Source organism: Oncorhynchus gorbuscha, linkage group LG03, assembly GCF_021184085.1.
Source record: "Oncorhynchus gorbuscha isolate QuinsamMale2020 ecotype Even-year linkage group LG03, OgorEven_v1.0, whole genome shotgun sequence".
NCBI classification, from domain to species: Eukaryota; Metazoa; Chordata; class Actinopteri; order Salmoniformes; family Salmonidae; genus Oncorhynchus; species Oncorhynchus gorbuscha.
In genome coordinates, this window is record NC_060175.1 from 4,189,412 (window position 1) to 4,212,129 (window position 22,718).

A 22,718-nucleotide genomic window follows, 5' to 3' on the forward strand; every position below is an offset into this window, starting at 1 on the left:
TTCAACCTCTCTTTCGTGTCGTCTGAGATTCCCAAAGATTGGAAAGCAGCTGCGGTCATCCCCCTCTTCAAAGGGTGGGACACTCTTGACCCAAACTGCTACAGACCTATATCTATCCTACCATGCCTTTCTAAGGTCTTCGAAAGCAAGTCAACAAACAGATTACCGACCATTTCGAATCTCACCATACCTTCTCTGCTATGCAATCTGGTTTCAGAGCTGGTCATGGGTGCACCTCAGCCACACTCAAGGTCCTAAACTATATCTTAACCGCCATCGATAAGAAACATTACTGTGCAGCCGTATTCATTGATCTGGCCAAGGCTTTCGACTCTGTCAATCACCACATCCTCATCGGCAGACTCGACAGCCTTGGTTTCTCAAATGATTGCCTTGCCTGGTTCACCAACTACTTCTCTGATAGAGTTCAGTGTGTCAAATCGGAGGGTCTGCTGTCCAGACCTCTGGCAGTCTCTCTGGGGGTGCCACAGGGTTCAATTCTTGGACCGACTCTCTTCTCTGTATACATCAATGAGGTCGCTCTTGCTGCTGGTGAGTCTCTGATCCACCTCTACGCAGACGACACCATTCTGTATACTTCCGGCCCTTCTTTGGACACTGTGTTAACAACCCTCCAGGCAAGCTTCAATGCCATACAACTCCTTCCGTGGCCTCCAATTGCTCTTAAATACAAGTAAAACTAAATGCATGCTCTTCAAACGATCGCTACCTGCACCTACCCGCCTGTCCAACATCACTACTCTGGATGGCTCTGACTTAGAATACGTGGACAACTACAAATACTTAGGTGTCTGGTTAGACTGTAAACTCTCCTTCCAGACCCATATCAAACATCTCCAATCCAAAGTTAAATCTAGAATTGGCTTCCTATTTCGCAACAAAGCATCCTTCACTCATGCTGCCAAACATACCCTTGTAAAACTGACCATCCTACCAATCCTCGACTTTGGCGATGTCATTTACAAAATAGCCTCCAATACCCTACACAACAAATTGGATGCAGTCTATCACAGTGCCATCCGTTTTGTCACCAAAGCCCCATATACTACCTACCATTGCGACCTGTACGCTCTCGTTGGCTGGCCCTCGCTTCATACTCGTTGCCAAACCCACTGGCTCCATGTCATCTACAAGACCCTGCTAGGTAAAGTCCCCCCTTATCTCAGCTCGCTGGTCACCATAGCATCTCCCACCTGTAGCACACGCTCCAGCAGGTATATCTCTCTAGTCACCCCCAAAACCAATTATTTCTTTGGCCGCCTCTCCTTTCAGTTTTCTGCTGCCAATGACTGGAACGAACTACAAAAATCTCTGAAACTGGAAACACTTATCTCCCTCACTAGCTTTAAGCACCAACTGTCAGAGCAGCTCACAGATTACTGCACCTGTACATAGCCCACCTATAATTTAGCCCAAACAACTACCTCTTTCCTAACTGTATTTAATTTATTTATTTATTTAGCTCCTTTGCACCCCATTATTTTTATGTCTACTTTGCACATTCTTCCATTGCAAAACTACCATTCCAGTGTTTTACTTGCTATATTGTATTTACTTTGCCACCATGGCCTTTTTTGCCTTTACCTCCCTTCTCACCTCATTTGCTCACATTGTACATAGACTTGTTTATACTGTATTATTGACTGTATGTTTGTTTTACTCCATGTGTAACTCTGTGTCGTTGTATCTGTCTAACTGCTTTGCTTTATCTTGGCCAGGTCGCAATTGTTCTCAACTTGCATACCTGGTTAAATAAAGGTCAAATAAAACAAATTAAAAGTCTGACTAAAGCAACAAGGCGGCCAATGCGTGTTCCATTTGGGCCTCCTGAGTGGCGCATCGGCGGAGTTCGATTCCGAGCTGTAGCACAACCGGCCGTGATCGGGAGTCGCATAGGGCGGCGCACAATAAAACAATAAATGTTTTTAAACCATGTTGGAGTTGAACTTAGCACAGAACTGACAGGTTTGATGGCTTGTGTGTCCAACTATGTCATGTACGTACATCTGTCTTAACATGGTTCGTGCTGTGACTTGTTTTGCGCCTTGCCATGTAAATACACGGTCAGTGTCATCACTAGTCTGGGCTATGGCAGCTAAACACAAATATCGGAATTGAAGCTCTGCTATGCTACATTTACGAATAGTTGGCAGGTTTTTTTTTTGTAATACAAAATAAATTTCTTTGGGATGCAAAACGCTGGTTTTGCTGCTTTTTGCTTTTGCCCTTGGATTTTCCCAGTCGCACAGAGTACTTCCGCTTCCTTTCCATGAGAATGGTCGTGATTGGTTTTCGACATCGATTGCCTTTGACTGACTCGCAAAGAAAACGCTCTGATTGGATGTGATCCTTTCACAGGACAAGTCGCTCCTCCCTCACAGAGGACAGGTCAAAGATGGCGTCGATTAGGTGTTTTCTTCGCTCCGGGAAGGTGTTTATTCCGTTTTAATTCAAAGTTCAGACAATTATATTGTTCAAATAAGTATGAGACCTTAACGAGAACCATTTTCTGTCTTGTCTTGTGTAGAGTGCCGTCTCGGTGGTCCTGCGTAGAGAGTTCAGCAAGACTTCTCCAGCGGCTGTGCAGGTGAGAACTAGTTAGCATCTTTGCTAATCTAGCTAATAACCTTCACCGCAGCTATCAGCTGTGTTCACTACTAGCAATTGTGCTGTTAAGAAAAGCAGTCAATTGTTTATACGGTAACATGTAGATTTAAAGAAATCATGAAATGTTAACCAGTTTACGGGCTATGATGAAGGTTGTATCTATGTGGGATGTCAAGGCCTGACCTTAAGCTATATATCCGACCCGGTTACATACAGCTGCGGTATCATCGTATATTAAGACACCGCAGAGCCGACACTAGAAATGTTTTGGAAAATGTGTACCTCAATCCAGGCTTGAGAAATGTTGTACCCCCGAATTGTCCCATTATCACAACTGTTACACCGAGAAGATTAAACGACTGGTGTTTTTTTGGTAAACTGCCGGTTTGTCCTCGGCTGGAGCCACAGCAGCAGTTTATTAAAGTGTCAAATGTATTTAATCTTGTATGTAATCAAATCTGGAATTTTTGTATGTAGTCTGATTCACTGTTTCATGTATTTAATTTATGTAGTCACATGTATGTCATATCTCCACTCAAATCAAATCAAATTTTATTTGTCACATACACATGGTTAGCAGATGTTAATGCGAGTGTAGCGAAATGCTTGTGCTTCTAGTTCCGACAATGCAGTGATAACCAACAAGTAATCTAACTAACAATTCCAAAACTACTGTCTTATACACAGTGTAAGGGGATAAGGAACATGTACATAAGGATATATGAATGAGTGATGGTACAGAGCAGCATACAGTAGATGGTATCGAGTACAGTATATATATATGAGATGAGTGTGTAGACAAAGTAAACAAAGTGGCATAGTTAAAGTGGCTAGTGATACATGTATTACATAAGGATGCAGTCGATGATGTAGAGTACAGTATATACATATGCATATGAGATGGATAATGTAGGGTAAGTAACATTATATAAGGTAGCATTGTTTAAAGTGGCTAGTGATATATTTACATCATTTCCCATCAATTCCCATTATTAAAATGGCTGGAGTTGGGTCAAAGCTGGGACCGAGAGACTGAAAAACAGCTTCTATCTCAAGGCCATCAGACTGTTAAACAGCCACCACTAACATTGAGTGGCTGCTGCCAACACACTGTCATTGCCACTGACCCAACTCCACTCAAGATACTCCTGCTGATCTTCATATGCTGTGGAAGAACACCCCCAAGATCCCTAACACCCCCTAACACCATCCCCACTTTATTAAAACAGTGCTGAAATCACGTAGAGGTAGACGGCGAGATGGGAGAAACAATGTGACGTTTTGGATTGCAGATTGAACCCTGGTCTCTGGTGGGGAGAGGAGTTTATGTTACTAGACCACAGGCTCTGCACTTGTTTTGATCTTTAAAGCGACAGATTCTGCTTGCAATGAAATATATAAAATAAATAAAATATATATATATATAAAATGAACCTATTATGATTTTATCATCAAGTCATTTTTGTATAGTCACATCGTGTCTCTATTTCAGGTGAATGTCCGAGATGCCCTCAACCAGGCGATGGATGAGGAACTGGAGAGGGATGAGAAAGTCTTCCTTCTGGGGGAGGAGGTGGCCCAGTATGATGGAGCCTACAAGGTATGAGTACACAATGACAAACTACATGCAAATCAGGATGCAGATTTCAAAAGTTGTTTAAAATAAATATACACTAAATATAAACGCAACATGTAAAGTGTTGGTTCCCCGTGTTTCATGAGCTGAAATAGAAGATCCCAGAAATGTTCCATTAACACAAAAAGCTTATTTATCTCAAATTTCGTGAACAAATGTGTTTACATCCCTGTCAGTGACTATTTATCCTTTGTGCTCCATGGTGGCGGTGGGATTATAGTATGGGCAGGCATAAGATACAGACAGCGGAAAAAATGTTTTGCATTTTATCGTTGGCTATTTGAATGCACAGAAAGACTGAGGTCCGTTGTGTGGCACAGTTTGTTTTTAAGGTATCTGTGATCGACAGATGCATGTCTATTCCCAGTCGTCTGAAATCAACAGATAAGGGCCTAATACATTTATTTATATGAACTGTAACTCAGTAAAATGTATTTAATTGTTTGTTTTTGTTCAGTATATTTGTTCTGATATATTTTCTATATTTGTTAATTGTATATGTATTTCATTCCATGATAGTATTGTTAAAATATATTTTAAATGTATTTTGTTCAAACTGATAATTTTGACTAGTTGATTGGTGTTTTTCTCCCGGCTGGTGAATTTATAGGTGAGCAGGGGACTGTGGAAGAAATATGGAGACAAACGAATCATCGACACGCCAATCACAGAGGTAAAAACAGACACTGTAAACAAGACAATGCTGTTTTTTTGTGTGTGTGTTGCGGCCCTAAATGTGATGGGCTCTAGAACGTGTAGCGGTTTAAATGCGATGGGCTCTAGAACGTGTTGCGGCCCTAAATGTGATTGGCTCTAGAACGTGTTGCGGACCTAAATGTGACGGGCTCTAGAACGTGTTGCGGCCCTAAATGTGACGGGCTCTAGAACGTGTTGCGGCCCTAAATGTGACGGGCTCTAGAACGTGTTGCGGCCCTAAATGTGACGGGCTCTAGAACGTGTTGCGGCCCTAAATGTGACGGGCTCTAGAACGTGTTGCGGCCCTAAATGTGACGGGCTCTAGAACGTGTTGCGGCCCTAAATGTGATGGGCTCTAGAACGTGTTGCGGCCCTAAATGTGACGGGCTCTAGAACGTGTTGCGGCCCTAAATGTGACGGGCTCTAGAACGTGTTGCGGCCCTAAATGTGACGGGCTCTAGAACGTGTTGCGGCCCTAAATGTGACGGGCTCTAGAACGTGTTGCGGCCCTAAATGTGACGGGCTCTAGAACGTGTTGCGGCCCTAAATGTAATGCGCTCTAGAACGTGTTGCGGCCCTAAATGTAATGCGTTCTGGAACGTGTTGCGGCCCTAAATGTGATGGGTTCTGGAACGTGTTGTAACAGATGCATTTTCTCCCCTTACAGATGGGCTTTGCAGGCATTGCCGTTGGTGCGGCATTCGTAAGTCAATTAGTATTGTTATTATAATGGCATGCATGGAAATGTCCTATTCCTTTAGAAAGTAACATTGTACAAGCATGTCTTCACCAACCCAATTTGAATGTGGTAGGAAGATGAGACTTCTCATTAGGTGCATACCAAATGTCACCCTACCCTCTACGTAGGGCACCCTACCCTCTACGTAGGGCACCCTACCCTCTACGTAGGGCACCCTACCCTCTACGTAGGGCACCCTACCCTCTACGTAGGGCACCCTACCCTCTACGTAGGGCACCCTGCGTCCTACACAGTGCGTCCTACACAGTGCATCCTACCCCCTACATAGGGCCCATAAGGCTCTGGTCAGAAGTATTGCACGATCTAAAAAGTACACAATATAGGACTAGACTCAACCATCTTCTCCTCCTGTGTTTCCAGGCTGGGCTGAGGCCAATCTGTGAGTTCATGACCTGGAATTTCTCCATGCAAGCCATCGACCAGGTGATCAACTCCGCTGCTAAGACCTACTACATGTCAGCCGGAGCCCAGCCTGTCCCCATTGTGTTCCGCGGTCCCAACGGCTCCTCTGCAGGTAAACAAACATCTATGCCTGTCGTTTTCCCCAATCCTGGTCCTTGGGACTCAAGGGTGCACATTTTTAGTTTTTTTGCCCTCGTACGAACACACCTATTTAACAAACAAAGGCTTTGAAAAGGAAATGATTTGTTGAATCAAGTGTCTTAGTGCTAGAGGAAAAACACTAGCTTCTCTCTGGGTCAGCATGGGGAAACACTAGCATCTCTCTCTTTGGGTCAGCATGGGGAAACACTAGCATCTCTCCCTTTGGATCAGCATGGGGAAACACTAGCATCTCTCTCTTTGGGTCCGCATGGAGAAACACTAGCATCTCTTTGGGTCAGCATGGGGAAACACTAGCATCTCTCTCTTTGGGTCCGCATGGGGAAACACTAGCATCTCTCTCTTTTGATCAGCAGGTGGAAACACTAGCATCTCTTTCTTTGTGTCAGCATGGGGAAACACTAGCATCTCTCTCTTTGGGTCAGCATGGGGAAACATTAGCATCTCTCTCTTTGGGTCAGCATGGAGAAACACTAGCATCTCTCTCTTTGGATCAGCATGGGGAAACACTAGCATCTCTCTCTTTGGGCCAGCATGGGGAAACACTAGCATCTCTCTCTTTGGGCCAGCATGGGGAAACACTAGCATCTCTCTCTTTGGATCAGCATGGGGAAACACTAGCATCTCTCTCTTTGGGTCAGCATGGGGAAACACTAGCATCTCTCTCTTTGGGCCAGCATGGGGAAACACTAGCATCTCTCTCTTTGGGCCAGCATGGGGAAACACTAGCATCTCTCTCTTTGGGCCAGCATGGGGAAACACTAGCATCTCTCTTGGGCCAGCATGGGGAAACACTAGCATCTCTCTCTTTGGGTCAGCATGGGGAAACACTAGCATCTCTCTCTTTGGGTCAGCATGGGGAAACACTAGCATCTCTCTCTTTGGGTCAGCATGGGGAAACACTAGCATCTCTCTCTTTGGGTCAGCATGGGGAAACACTAGCATCTCTCTCTTTGGGTCAGCATGGGGAAACACTAGCATCTCTCTCTTTGGGTCAGCATGGGGAAACACTAGCATCTGTCTCTTTGGGTCAGCATGGGGAAACACTAGCGTTCTTTTATCTTTCTGGGATCGTTGGGTAAAGAATGTTATTTTTGTTCCTTTGTCTGCAGGTGTGGCAGCCCAACACTCCCAGTGTTTCGCTGCCTGGTACGGCCACTGCCCCGGCCTCAAAGTAATCAGTCCCTGGAACTCTGAGGACGCCAGAGGACTCCTCAAAGCAGCTATCAGGGACAACAACCCTGGTGAGCAATAATCTGCATCCCAAATGCCACCCTATTCCCTATATAGTGCACTACTTCTGGGGGACTAGGGTCCATTTTGTCTTTCCTCGCTACCTCAAAGGTATTGGAGATACAGTGAGCTCCAAAAGTATTGGGATAGTGACACATTTTGTGTTTTGGCCCTGTACTCCAGCACTGAGTGAGAAAGTTACAAACGCACAAATATCATACCCCCAAGACATGCTAACCTCTCATTACATTAACAGGGGAGGTTAGCATTTTATATCATACCCCCAAGACATGCTAACCTCTCATTACATTAACAGGGGAGGTTAGCATTTTATATCATACCCCCAAGACATGCTAACATCTCACCATTACAATAACGGGGGAGGTTAGCATTTTATATCATACCCCCAAGACATGCTAACATCTCACCATTACAATAACAGGGGAGGTTAGCATTTTATATCATACCCCCAAGACATGCTAACCTCTCACCATTACAATAACAGGGGAGGTTAGCATTTTATATCATACCCCCAAGACATGCTAACCTCTCACCATTACAATAACAGGGGAGGTTAGCATTTTATATCATACCCCCAAGACATGCTAACCTCTCACCACTACAATAACAGGGGAGGTTAGCATTTTATATCATACCCCCAAGACATGCTAACCTCTCACCACTACAATAACAGGGGAGGTTAGCATTTTATATCATACCCCCAAGACATGCTAACCTCACCACTACAATAACAGGGGAGGTTAGCATTTTATATCATACCCCCAAGACATGCTAACCTCTCACCATTACAATAACAGGGGAGGTTAGCATTTTATATCATACCCCCAAGACATGCTAATCTGTAACCATTACAATAACAGGGGAGGTTAGCATTTTATATCATACCCCCAAGACATGCTAACCTCTCACCACTACAATAACAGGGGAGGTTAGCATTTTATATCATACCCCCAAGACATGCTAACCTCACCACTACAATAACAGGGGAGGTTAGCATTTTATATCATACCCCCAAGACATGCTAACCTCTCACCATTACAATAACAGGGGAGGTTAGCATTTTATATCATACCCCCAAGACATGCTAATCTGTAACCATTACAATAACAGGGGAGGTTAGCATTTTATATCATACCCCCAAGACATGCTAACCTCTCACCACTACAATAACAGGGGAGGTTAGCATTTTATATCATACCCCCAAGACATGCTAACCTCTCACCACTACAATAACAGGGGAGGTTAGTATTTTTTGCAGGGGTGTGATATTTGTCTAACTTTCTCACTCATAATTTATTCATGCTTCATTCAGGATTATCTGTAACCGTAGAAGTGTTTAGAAGAATGTAGAAACGTTTTTTAAATATTTATAGTAAAAGTGACTCCAAAATGACACACTACATTATTTACCATTTTAATTTCTATTGTGTACAAAATAATCTGAAACACAACCAAAACAAACCACAAATTCATCCATCCGCTATGTAGCATCACCAGCTTGATGTCGTCGTTGCCTGCTAGGAATATGGGACCAAATGCTACCTTCTGACTACCTTAATACACACAAGCCATGCTAACCTCTCAGATGTAGTCGCTGCCTGCTAGGAATATGGGACCAAATGCTACCTTCTGACTACTGTAGATCTGCTCATGTCCTGTAGTGTAAACATTTAAGTAACCATGGTGACGTGTGCTAATCGAAAACCCCTTTTAATGTATTTTTCCTTCAACAGTGGTGTTCCTGGAGAATGAGCTGATGTATGGTGTGCCCTTTGACCTCTCTGAGGAGGTTATGCACAAAGACTTTGTCTTACCTATTGGAAAGGCCAAGGTGGAAAGACAAGGTAGGTAGCAAGAGCTGGAGAGAAGGAAATTACATATTTTTGTGTGATAATGTAAATGTTCGTTGTAACATCCCCTGTTAAAACATTCACATAATTGATTGTTTCATTGGGAAAGATAATTGATTGTTTCATTGGGAAAGATAATTGATCGTTTCATTGGGAAGGATAATTGATCGTTTCATTGGGAAGGATAATTGATCGTTTCATTGGGAAGGATAATTGATCGTTTCATTGGGAAGGATAATTGATCGTTTCATTGGGAAGGATAATTGATCGTTTCATTGGGAAGGATAATTGATCGTTTCATTGGGAAGGATAATTGATCGTTTCATTGGGAAGGATAATTGATCGTTTCATTGGGAAGGATAATTGATCGTTTCATTGGGAAGGATAATTGATCGTTTCATTGGGAAGGATAATTGATCGTTTCATTGGGAAGGATGATTGATCGTTTCATTGGGAAGGATGATTGATCGTTTCATTGGGAAGGATGATTGATCGTTTCATTGGGAAGGATGATTGATCGTTTCATTGGGAAGGATGATTGATCGTTTCATTGGGAAGGATGATTGATCGTTTCATTGGGAAGGATGATTGATCGTTTCATTGGGAAGGATGATTGATCGTTTCATTGGGAAGGATGGTTGATCGTTTCATTGGGAAGGATGGTTGATCGTTTCATTGGGAAGGATGGTTGATCGTTTCATTGGGAAGGATGGTTGATCGTTTCATTGGGAAGGATGGTTGATCGTTTCATTGGGAAGGATGGTTGATCGTTTCATTGGGAAGGATGGTTGATCGTTTCATTGGATGGTTGATCGGAAGGATGGTTGATCGTTTCATTGGGAAGGATGGTTGATCGTTTCATTGGGAAGGATGGTTGATCGTTTCATTGGGAAGGATGGTTGATCGTTTCATTGGGAAGGAAGGATGGTTGATCGTTTCATTGGGAAGGATGGTTGATCGTTTCATTGGGAAGGATGGTTGATCGTTTCATTGGGAAGGATGGTTGATCGTTTCATTGGGAAGGATGGTTGATCGTTTCATTGGGAAGGATGGTTGATCGTTTCATTGGGAAGGATGGTTGATCGTTTCATTGGGAAGGATGGTTGATCGTTTCATTGGGAAGGATGGTTGATCGTTTCATTGGGAAGGATGGTTGATCGTTTCATTGGGAAGGATGGTTGATCGTTTCATTGGGAAGGATGGTTGATCGTTTCATTGGGAAGGATGGTTGATCGTTTCATTGGGAAGGATGGTTGATCGTTTCATTGGGAAGGATGGTTGATCGTTTCATTGGGAAGGATTGGTTGGGAAGGATGATTGATCGTTTCATTGGGAAGGATGGTTGATCGTTTCGTTTCATTGGGAAGGATGATTGATCGTTTCATTGGGAAGGATGATTGATCGTTTCATGATTGATTTCATTGGGAAGGATGGTTGATCGTTTCATTGGGAAGGATGATTGATCGTTTCATTGGGAAGGATGATTGATCGTTTCAAGGATTGGGAAGGATGGTTGATCGTTTCATTGGGAAGGATGATTGATCGTTTCATTGGGAAGGATGATTGATCGTTTCAAGGATGATTGATCGGAAGGATGGTTGATCGTTTCATTGGGAAGGATGATTGATCGTTTCATTGGGAAGGATGATTGATCGTTTCATTGGGAAGGATGATTGATCGTTTCATTGGGAAGGATGATTGATCGTTTCATTGGGAAGGATGATTGATCGTTTCATTGGGAAGGATGATTGATCGTTTCATTGGGAAGGATGATTGATCGTTTCATTGGGAAGGATGATTGATCGTTTCATTGGGAAGGATGATTGATCGTTTCATTGGGAAGGATGATTGATCGTTTCATTGGGAAGGATGATTGATCGTTTCATTGGGAAGGATGATTGATCGTTTCATTGGGAAGGATGATTGATCGGGAAGGATGATTCATTGGGAAGGATGATTGATCGTTTCATTGGGAAGGATGATTAGCATGATGTCTTAAAGGATGATTGATCGTTTCATTGAGATCTTCATTGGGAAGGATGATTGATCGTTTCTTGGGAAGGATGATTGATCGTCCCAAATCTGGTCAAAGGGATAGTTTACTATAGGGAGCAATTTGGGTTGTTTACACAGTGTTACAGATCGGATTCACACATTCTGAACTTTTCCACATTTTGATGTGTTTAAGCCTGATTTTACATTTTGTTACGTTACAGCTTTAACTTCAAAATGTTTGCTAATTTATATATAATAAAATATAAAATAATCACATTTACATAAGTATTCAGACCCTTTACTCGGTACTTTGTTGAAGCACCTTTGGCAGCGATTACAGCCTCCAGTCTTCTTGGGTGTGATGCTACAAGCTTGGCACACCTGTATTTGGGGAGTTTCTCCCATTCTTCTCTGCAGATCCTCTCAAGCTCTGTCAGGTTGGATGGGGAGCGTCGCTGCACAGCTATTTTCAGGCCTCTCCAGAGATGTTTGATCGGGTTCAAGTCCGGGCTCTGGCTGGGCCACTCAAGGACATTCAGACTTGTCCCGAAGCCACTCCTGCGTTGTCTTGGCTGTGTGCATAGGGTCGTTGTCCTGTTGGAAGGTGATCCTTCACCCCAGTCTGAGGTCCTGAGCGCTCTGGAGCAGGTTTTCATCAAGGATCCCTCAGTACTTTGCTCTGTTCATCTTTCCCTCGATCCTGACTAGTCTCCCAGTCCCTGCCGATGAAAAACATCCCCACAGCATGATGATGATGCTGCCACCACCATGCTTCACCGTAGGGATGGTTCCAGGTTTCCTCCAGACGTGATGAATGGAATAGAGCCCAGAGAGTTCAATCTTGGTTCCATCAGACCAGAGAATCTTGTTTCTCGTGGTCTGAGAGTCTTTAGGTGTCTTTTGGCAAACTACAAGCGGGCTGTCATGTGCCTTTTACTGAGGAGTGGCTTCCTGCCGGCCACTCTACCATAAGGGCCTGATTGGTGGAGTGCTGCAGCGATGGTTGTCCATCTGGAATGTTCTCCCATCTCCACAGGGACTTTAGAGCTCTGTCAGAATGACCATCGAGTTCTTGGTCACCTCCCTGACCAAGGCCCTTCTCCCCTGATTGCTCTGTTTGGCTGGGCGGCCAGCTCTAGGAAGAGTCTTGGTGGTTCCAAACGTCTTCCATTTCAGAATGATGGTCACTGTGTTCTTGGGGACCTTAAATGCTGCAGAAATGTGTTTGGTACCCTTCCCCGGATCTGTGCCTCGACACAATCCTGTCTCAAAGCTCTATAGACAATTCATTTGACCTCATGGCTTGGTTTCTGCTCTGACATGCACTGTCAACTGTGGGACCTTGTATAGACAGGTGTGTGCCTTTCCAAATCATGTCCAATCAATTGAATTTACCTCAGGTGGAGTCCAATCAAGTTGTCGAAACATTACATTTACATTTAAGTCATTTAGCAGACGCTCTTATCCAGAGCGACTTACAAATTGGTGCATTCACCTTATGACATCCAGTGGAACAGTCACTTTACAATAAATCAAATCAAATCAAATTTTATTTGTCACATACACATGGTTAGCAGATGTTAATGCGAGTGTAGTGAAATGCTTGTGCTTCTAGTTCCGACAATGCAGTGATAACCAACAAGTAATCTAACTAACAATTCCAGTAATCTAACTATAGTGCATCTAAATCTTAAAGGGGGGGGGGGGAAGAGGGATACTTATCTTATCCTATCCTAGGTATTCCTTAAAGAGGATGATCAATGGAAGCAGGATGCACCTGAGTTTTATTCAGAGAGTTTTATTCAGAGTCTCATAGCAAAGGGTCTGAATACGTATGTAAATAAGGTATTTCTGTTTTTTTATTTTGAGTACATTTGCAAAAATGGTTACACCTGTTTTTGCTTTGTCATTATGGGGTATTGTGTGTAGATAGACGAGGAACATTTTTTATTTAATCGGTTTTAGAATAAGGCTCTAACGTAACAATGTGGAAAAAGTCAAGGGGTCTGAATACTTTCCGAATGCACTGCGTGTTGAATTCAGTTTGTAACACAACAAAACGTGGAAGAAGTCGAGGGGTGTATGGCTAGTTTCTGAATGCATTACAAAACGTTTGTACCCAACCATTGTGTGTTTTGGTCAGGAACTCACATCACTCTCGTGTCACATTCCCGGTGTGTGGGGTTCTGCCTGGATGCTGCGGCCGTCCTGGCTAAAGAGGGGGTTGAATGTGAGGTGAGTGTCGTCTTCAGTTATGTGGTTCAAAAATAACAGATTTCTTTTGGTTTATGTATAAACTAAACTTATAAGAACTCCCACTGCTCTTGCAATGTCACTACTTCTGTAGATCAGTTGGTAGAGCATGGCGCTTGTAACGCCAGGGTAGTGGGTTCGATTCCCGGGACCACCCATACGTAGAATGTATGCACACATGACTGTAAGTCGCTTTGGATAAAAGCGTCTGCTAAATGGCATTTATTATTATTATTATATATTATTGTTGAATACATCTACACTTACAAATAAGGAATGGGGTTGGAGTCGGCGAGTGTGTTTTTACATTTTAAAGTGTGAAGTTGTACATGTCGTCTGGCGGCGTAAGCCCCTGCTTCTCGAGCACATGGGCGTTGTAACGCTGGCAGCACTGTCCTACACATCACCTCTATCTGAGAGATTTACAAAACACCACCCCCCTACATTACTAAAGTACTGGTCTCTCCCCTGCTAGGTGGTTGTAACCTGGTCTCTCCCCTGCTAGGTGGTTGTAACCTGGTCTGTCCCCTGCTAGGTGGTTGTAACCTGGTCTGTCCCCTACTAGGTGGTTGTAACCTGGTCTCTCCCCTGCTAGGTGGTTATAACCTGGTCTCTCCCTTGCTAGGTGGTTGTAACCTGGTCTCTCCCCTGCTAGGTGGTTGTAACCTGGTCTCTCCCCTGCTAGGTGGTTGTAACCTGGTCTCTCCCCTGCTAGGTGGTTATAACCTGGTCTCTCCCCTGCTAGGTGGTTATAACCTGGTCTCTCCCCTGCTAGGTGGTTATAACCTGGTCTGTCCCCTGCTAGGTGGTTGTAACCTGGTCTGTCCCCTGCTAGGTGGTTGTAACCTGGTCTGTCCCCTACTAGGTGGTTGTAACCTGGTCTGTCCCCTGCTAGGTGGTTGTAACCTGGTCTGTCCCCTGCTAGGTGGTTGTAACCTGGTCTCTCCCCTGCTAGGTGGTTGTAACCTGGTCTCTCCCCTGCTAGGTGGTTGTAACCTGGTCTCTCCCCTGCTAGGTGGTTGTAACCTGGTCTCTCCCCTGCTAGGTGGTTGTAACCTGGTCTCTCCCCTGCTAGGTGGTTAACCTGCGTACCATAAGACCTCTGGATGTGGAGACCATTGAGGCCAGCGTGATGAAGACTGGCCATCTGGTCACGGTGGAAGGAGGCTGGCCCCAGTACGGAGTAGGGGCTGAGATCTGTGCCAGGATCATGGAGGGTACGTGCTCTTCATTTTTATACATAGACTGGTTTCCCGGATGCAGATTAAGCCTAATCTTGGACTGAAGTCTTTCTATTGGAGATTTGTCATTGAACTAGTTTGTTTTTTTTTGTCCATGACTTTGTCATTGTTGTGTAAGTAGCACTGCATTCATAACACCATGCATCCCCATGCTGTCGTTTCTGAAGGCTAAGCTAGGTTGGGCCTCTGTAAACATGGGTGAACTAGACACCTGACAGGTGTGGCATATCAAGAAGCTGATTAAACAGCATGATTATTACACAGGTGCACCTTGTGCTGGGGGACAATAAAGGGCCACTCTAAAATGTGCTGTTTTGTCACTCAACACAATACCACAGATATCTCAAGATTTGAGGGAGCCTGCAATTGGCAATACTGACTGTAGGAATGTCCACCAGAGAATGAAATGTTTATTTCTCTCCCATAATCCTCCTCCAACGTTGTTTTAGAGTTTGGTAGTACGTCCAGCCGGCCTCACAACCACAGATGTCATTGTTGTGAACAACCCCATGGTGGCAGTGGTGTTATGGTATGGGGCAGGCATAAGCTATGGACAATGAACACAATTGCACTTTATCGATGGCAATTTTAATGCACAGAATTACCGTGACGAGATCCCGGGGCCCTTTTTAAAATATTTAAGGTATCTGTGACCAACAGACACATAACTGTATCGTGTGAAATACACATATTAGGGCCTAATCAATTTATTGAAATTGACTGATTCCCTCAGTAAAATCAATTAAATGGCTGCATGTTGCAAGATTGAACTCTTTGGCCTGAATGCCAAGCATCACGTCTGGAGGAAACCTGGCACCATCCCTACGATGAAGCATGGTGGTGGCAGCATCATGCTGTGGGGATGTTTTTCGGTGGCAGGGGCTGGGAGAGGCTAGTCAGGATTGAGGGGAAGATGAACGGAGCAAAGTACAGAGATCCTTCATGAAAACCTGCTCCAGAGCCCTCAGGACCTCAGACTGGGGCGAAGGATCACCTTCCAACAGGACAACGACCCCTAAGCACACAGCCAAGACAACACAGGAGTGGCTTCTGGACAAGTCTCTGAATGTCCTTGAGTGGCCCAGCCAGAGCCCGGAACCTGATCGAACATCTCTGGAGAGACCTGAAAATAGCTGTGCAGCGATGCTCCCCATCCAACCTGACAGAGCTAGAGGATCTGCAGAGAAGAATGGGAGAAACTCCCCAAATACAGGTGTGCCAAGCTTGTAGCATCATACCCAAGAAGACTCAAGGCTGTAATCATTGCCAAAGGTACTTCAACAAAGTACTGAGCAAAGAGTCTGAATATTTATTTAAAACTTGTTAGGGCAGTGGTCCCGTGTTGGGAACATATATAAGCGGAAATTTCATGTGCGCCACGTGTTTTTGCGCTAACCTGTTTTTGCTTTGTCATTATGGGGTGTTGTGTGTAGATTGATGTGGAATTTAATTTTTTTTAGATCCATTTTAACTAAATGTGGAACATGTCAAGGGGTATGGATACTTTCCGAATGGATAAAAAAGTGAGAAAAGGTGTTTTGATTTGAGTTAATAATTTAAAAAGCATGAAGCTCATACACAAGTGGCCTCTAACTGATCTTTAAAGCAGGGAAAACTAAATGCATGCTATTCAACCGATCAACTACTTCTCAGACAGAGTTCAGTGTGTCAAATCGGAGGGCCTGTTGTCCGGACCTCTGGCAGTCTCTATGGGGGTGCCACAGGGTTCATTTCTCGGGCCGACTCTCTTCTCTGCATACATCAATGATGTCGCTCAGGGGAAACCAAATGCATGCTATTCAACCAATCACTGCCCGCACCTGCTTGCCCGTCCAGCATCACTACTCTGGATGGCTCTGACTTAGAATACGTGGGAAACTACAAATACCTAGGTGTCTGCTTCGACTGTAAACTCTCCTTCCAGACTCACATTAAGCATCTCCAATCCAAAATTAAATCTAGAATTGACTTCCTATATCGCAACAAAGCATCCTTCACTCATGCTGCCCTCGTAAAACTGACCATCCTACCGATCCTCGACTTCGGTTATGTCATCTATAAATTAGCCTCCAACACTCTACTCGGCAAACTAGCTTTAAGCACCAGCTGTCAGAGCAGCTCACAGATCACTGCACCTGTACATAGATGGGCTGTTTACAGATGGGCTATCTACCTCATCCCCATACTGGTATTTATTTATTTATCTTGCTCCTTTGCACCCCAGTATCTCTACTTGCTCATTCATCTTCTGCACATCTACCATTCCTGTGTTTCAATTGCTATATTGTAATTACTTCGCCACCATGGCCTATTTATTGCCTTAATTCCCTTAACTTACCTCATTTGCACTCACTGTAAATAGACTTTGTTTTCTTTTGATCTACTGCATTATTGACTGCATGTTTTATTCCATGTGTAACTCTGTGTTGTTGTTTGTGTCGAACTGCTTTGCTTTATCTTGGCCAGGTCGCAGTTGTAAATGAGAACTTGTTCTCAACTAGCCTACCTGGTTAAATAAAGGTGTTCTCAACTAGCCTACCTGGTTAAATAAAGGTGTTCTCAACTAGCCTACCTGGTTAAATAAATAAAGGTGTTCTCAACTAGCCTACCTGGTTAAATAAATAAAGGTGTTCTCAACTAGCCTACCTGGTTAAATAAATAAAGGTGTTCTCAACTAGCCTACCTGGTTAAATAAATAAAGGTGTTCTCAACTAGCCTACCTAAATAAATAAAGGTGTTCTCAACTAGCCTACCTGGTTAAATAAATAAAGGTGTTCTCAACTAGCCTACCTGGTTAAATAAATAAAGGTGTTCTCAACTGGCCTACCCTGGTTAAATAAATATCAATAATAATGATCTGTCCTGTTTCCAGGCCCAGCCTTCAACTACCTGGATGCCCCTGCAGTCCGCGTGACCGGTGTCGACATCCCCATGCCCTACGCTAAGATCCTGGAGGACCACAGTGTACCTCAGATCAAAGACATCATCTTCACAGTCAAGAAGGTCTTGAATATGTAAACATACCAATGTCTCCCTCCCTCTCCCACCGTGTCTCCCTCCCTCCCTCTCCCACCGTGTCTCCCTCCCTCCCTCTCCCACCGTGTCTCCCTCCCTCCCTCTCCCCACCGTGTCTCCCTCCCTCCCTCTCCCACCGTGTCTCCCTCCCTCCCTCTCCCACCGTGTCTCCCTCCCTCCCTCTCCCACAGTGTCTCCCTCCCTCCCTCTCCCACAGTGTCTCCCTCCCTCCCTCTCCCACAGTGTCTCCCTCCCTCCCTCTCCCACAGTGTCTCCCTCCCTCCCTCTCCCACAGTGTCTCCCTCCCTCCCTCTCCCACAGTGTCTCCCTCTCCCCACAGTGTCTCCCTCTCCCACAGTGTCTCCCCCTCCCTCTCCCACAGTGTCTCCCTCCCTCCCTCTCCCACAGTGTCTCCCTCCCTCCCACAGTGTCTCCCTCTCCCACAGTGTCTCCCTCTCCCACAGTGTCTCCCTCTCCCACAGTGTCTCCCTCTCCCACAGTGTCTCCCTCTCCCACAGTGTCTCCCTCTCCCACAGTGTCTCCCTCTCCCACAGTGTCTCCCTCTCCCACAGTGTCTCCCTCTCCCACAGTGTCTCCCTCTCCCACAGTGTCTCCCTCTCCCACAGTGTCTCCCTCCCCACAGTGTCTCCTCTCCCACAGTGTCTCCCTCCCTCTCCCACAGTGTCTCCCTCTCCCCCACAGTGTCTCCCTCTCCCACAGTGTCTCCCTCTCCCACAGTGTCTCCCTCCCCACAGTGTCTCCCTCTCCCACAGTGTCTCCCTCCCCACAGTCCCTCTCCCACAGTGTCTCCCTCCCTCCCTCTCCCACAGTGTCTCCCCCTCCCTCCCCACAGTGTCTCCCTCCCTCCCCTCTCCCACAGTGTCTCCCTCCCTCCCACAGTGTCTCCCTCTCCCACAGTGTCTCCCTCCCTCCCTCCCTCTCCCACAGTGTCTCCCTCCCTCCCTCCCTCTCCCACAGTGTCTCCCTCCCTCCCTCTCCCACAGTGTCTCCCTCCCTCCCTCCCTCTCCCACCGTGCCTGTCTCCCTGTCTCCCACCACTCCTCTCCTTGCAAACCAACCTTATTAAACTTCTAAGTACCTATAAGTACTTATTTACTTATACAATAGTGAGTACTTGTAAAGAAAATACTTATTTCCTCCCCCATGTCAATTTAACGGTAAATATACGCACATCACATGACTACATGAAAATAGTCCAAATAGTTAGCTGCTGTAATACCTACAAGGACTTCCACTTCTGTTTCCTGATTGGTTGGTGGACAGACAAGCTGGTGACGTCATCAACTTTGTACAGATCTGTCAATGATCCGATGATGGAAAGACTAAGTCAAAGAAATGTATAGTTGATTTAATGGAGTGTATTTATTATGGCCGAAAATTATTGTAACTCCTGTGTTATTTTTTTGTTGTTGCTGTAAAATGGCTTTGTTACAGAAATAAAACTCCCCATTTTATCAGAAATAATCATGTGGTTTTTTTTTTTATTCTCACGCTTGGTGAGGAGGTTGAACAACTAGGGACAAGTATGCATGACACGCTTGAGGAGGTTGAACAACTAGGGACAAGTATGCATGACACGCTTGGTTGAACAACTAGGGACAAGTATGCATTACACGCTTGAGGAGGTTGAACAACTAGGGACAAGTATGCATTACACGCTTGGTGAGGAGGTTGAACAACTAGGGACAAGTATGCATTACACACTTGGTGAGGAGGTTGAACAACTAGGGACAAGTATGCATTACACACTTGGTGAGGAGGTTGAACAACTAGGGACAAGTATGCATTACACACTTGGTGAGGAGGTTGAACAACTAGGGACAAGTATGCATTACACTGCATTGTGACGCTGGCAGCGGAGCCAAACAAACCATCTTCGGGCAGAGGAGGATCCTCCTCAATGTTCTTGTCCAATTGCAAAGGGTCGTTTGTTTTTTTAGAAAATGCTCCCTTTTTTATTAAAATAAAATCAATTTCTCAATGGAAGTGTTGTAACAATGTGTACGCCGCCATCTTGTCTGTTTCTCTCATTGTTGGAGAAAGGTCTCTGTCATCTTAATATGCAGCACTTTGGGGTGGACCCACCTGTCTCGATGAGAGATGTCTCGATGAGAGATGTCTCGATGAGAGATGTCTCGATGAGAGATGTCTCGATGAGAGATGTCTCGATGAGAGATGTCTCGATGAGAGATGTCTCGATGAGAGAGGGCTCGATGAGAGAGGGCTCGATGAGAGAGGGCTCGATGAGAGGACTCGATGAGAGATGTCTCTACCGAGAGGACTCGAGAGAGGCGATGAGAGGACTCTATGAGAGAGGGCTCGATGAGAGAGGCTCGATGAGAGAGGTCTCGATGAGAGATGTCTCGATGAGAGAGGTCTCGATGAGAGATGTCTCGATGAGAGGGGCTCGATGAGAGAGGTCTCGATGAGAGAGAGAGGGGCTCGATGAGAGAGGGCTCGATGAGAGAGGGCTCGATGAGAGGGCTCGATGAGAGAGGTCTCGATGAGAGAGGGCTCGATGAGAGATGTCTCGATGAGAGATGGTCTCGATGAGAGATGGCTCGATGAGAGAGGGCTCGATGAGAGAGATCTCGATGAGAGAGGGCTCGATGAGAGATGTCTCGATGAGAGAGGGCTCGATGAGAGAGGGCTGGATGATGAGAGATGGCTCAATGAGAGATGGCTCGATGAGAGATGTCTCGATGAGAGATGTCTCGATGAGAGAGGGCTCGATGAGAGATGGCTCGATGAGAGAGGGCTCGATGAGAGAGGGCTGGATGAGAGAGGGCTCGATGAGAGATGGCTTGATGAGAGATGTCTCGATGAGAGAGGGCTCAAGATGATGAGATGGTCTCGATGAGAGAGGGCTCAAGATGTCTCGATGAGAGGGGCTGGATGAGATGAGAGAGGGCGATGAGAGATCAAGATGTCTCGATGAGAGAGGGCTCAAGATGTCTCGATGAGAGAGGGCTCGATGAGAGAGGGCTCAAGATGTCTCGATGAGAGAGGGCTCAAGATGTCTCGATGAGAGAGGGCTCAAGATGTCTCGATGAGAGAGGGCTCAAGATGTCTCGATGAGAGAGGGCTCAAGATGTCTCGATGAGAGAGGGCTCGATGAGAGAGGGCTCAAGATGTCTCGATGAGAGAGGGCTCGATGAGAGAGGGCTCGATGAGAGATGTCTCGATGAGAGAGGGCTCGATGAGAGAGGGCTCGATGAGAGAGGGCTCGATGAGAGATGTCTCGATGAGAGAGGGCTCGATGAGAGAGGGCTCGATGAGAGAGGACTCGATGAGAGATGTCTCGATGAGAGATGGCTCGATGAGAGAGGGTTCGATGAGAGAGGACTCGATGAGAGATGTCTCGATGAGAGAGGGCTCGATGAGAGAGGGCTCGATGAGAGAGGGCTCGATGAGAGAGGGCTCGATGAGAGATGGCTTGATGAGAGAGGACTCGATGAGAGAGGACTCGATGAGAGAGGGCTCGATGAGAGAGGGCTCGATGAGAGAGGTGAGCTCGATGAGAGAGGGCTCGATGAGAGAGGGCTCGAGATGTCTCGATGAGAGAGGGCTCAATGAGAGAGGGCTCGATGAGAGAGGGCTCGAGATGTCTCGATGAGAGAGGGCTCGATGAGAGATGGTGGGGCACACATTGTTGGATTTCTTCATGGAGCACAAATAATTATGGAGCATTTTCTAAATTCAAACGGACCGTCTGCAACAACAAAAGAATGACTCAAAAGTCATCCAGTAAAATACTACTTGAGTAAATGTCTAAAAGTAACTGATTTAAATGTACTGCTGGAGTAAAATATATACATCAAATACAGCAAACCAGACAGACAGGGGGCACACTCCAACACTCAGACATCGATTAAGGTGTTTGTGTCCTAATAATTTAATTTAAAAGATTGCTCTGAAAACTTCTTGTTGGCGTTTACTGCCTTACTATTTTGACCTTTTACGCTGATCAAGACAAGCGGTGTGAGGTGGTTACTATTGGTTACTAAGGGGTAACTAGCGGTGTGAGGTGGTTACTATTGGTTACTAAGGGGTAACTAGCGGTGTGAGGTGGTTACTATTGGTTACTAAGGGGTAACTAGCGGTGTGAGGTGGTTACTATTGGTTACTAAGGGGTAACTAGCGGTGTGAGGTGGTTACTATTGGTTACTAAGGGGTGTGAACTATTGGTTACGGTGTGAGGTGGTTACTATTGGTTACTAAGGGGTAACTAGCGGTGTGAGTGGTTACTATTGGTTACTAAGGGGTAACTAGCGGTGTGAGGTGGTTACTATTGGTTACTAAGGGGTAACTAGCGGTGTGAGGTGGTTACTATTGGTTACTAAGGGGTAACTAGCGGTGTGAGGTGGTTACTATTGGTTACTAAGGGTTACTAAGTAACTAGCGGTGTGAGGTGGTTACTATTGGTTACTAAGGGGTAACTAGCGGTGTGAGGTGGTTACTATTGGTTACTAAGGGGTAACTAGCGGTGTGAGGTGGTTACTATTGGTTACTAAGGGGTAACTAGCGGTGTGAGGTGGTTACTATTGGTTACTAAGGGGTAACTAGCGGTGTGAGGTGGTTACTATTGGTTACTAAGGGGTAACTAGCGGTGTGAGGTGGTTACTATTGGTTACTAAGGGGTAACTAGCGGTGTGAGGTGGTTACTATTGGTTACTAAGGGGTAACTAGCGGTGTGAGGTGGTTACTATTGGTTACTAAGGGGTAACTAGCGGTGTGAGGTGGTTACTATTGGTTACTAAGGGGTAACTAGCGGTGTGAGGTGGTTACTATTGGTTACTAAGGGTAAC

General features: G+C 45.3%; 1 protein-coding gene across 1 annotated transcript; it reads left to right on the top strand.

Moving 5' to 3' along the window:
- Positions 1-2,358: 2,358 nt before the first annotated feature.
- pdhb (pyruvate dehydrogenase E1 subunit beta) lies at positions 2,359-18,172 on the top strand. The gene is made up of 11 exons (XM_046338542.1): positions 2,359-2,452; positions 2,549-2,608; positions 4,121-4,228; positions 4,875-4,937; positions 5,628-5,663; positions 6,081-6,234; positions 7,394-7,525; positions 9,269-9,379; positions 13,524-13,615; positions 14,709-14,850; positions 17,747-18,172. Exons 1-11 carry the CDS (start codon positions 2,417-2,419, stop codon positions 17,890-17,892), a joined length of 1,080 nt encoding a protein of 359 aa, XP_046194498.1. The 5' UTR covers positions 2,359-2,416; the 3' UTR covers positions 17,893-18,172.
- The last annotated feature ends 4,546 nt before the right edge of the window (positions 18,173-22,718 follow it).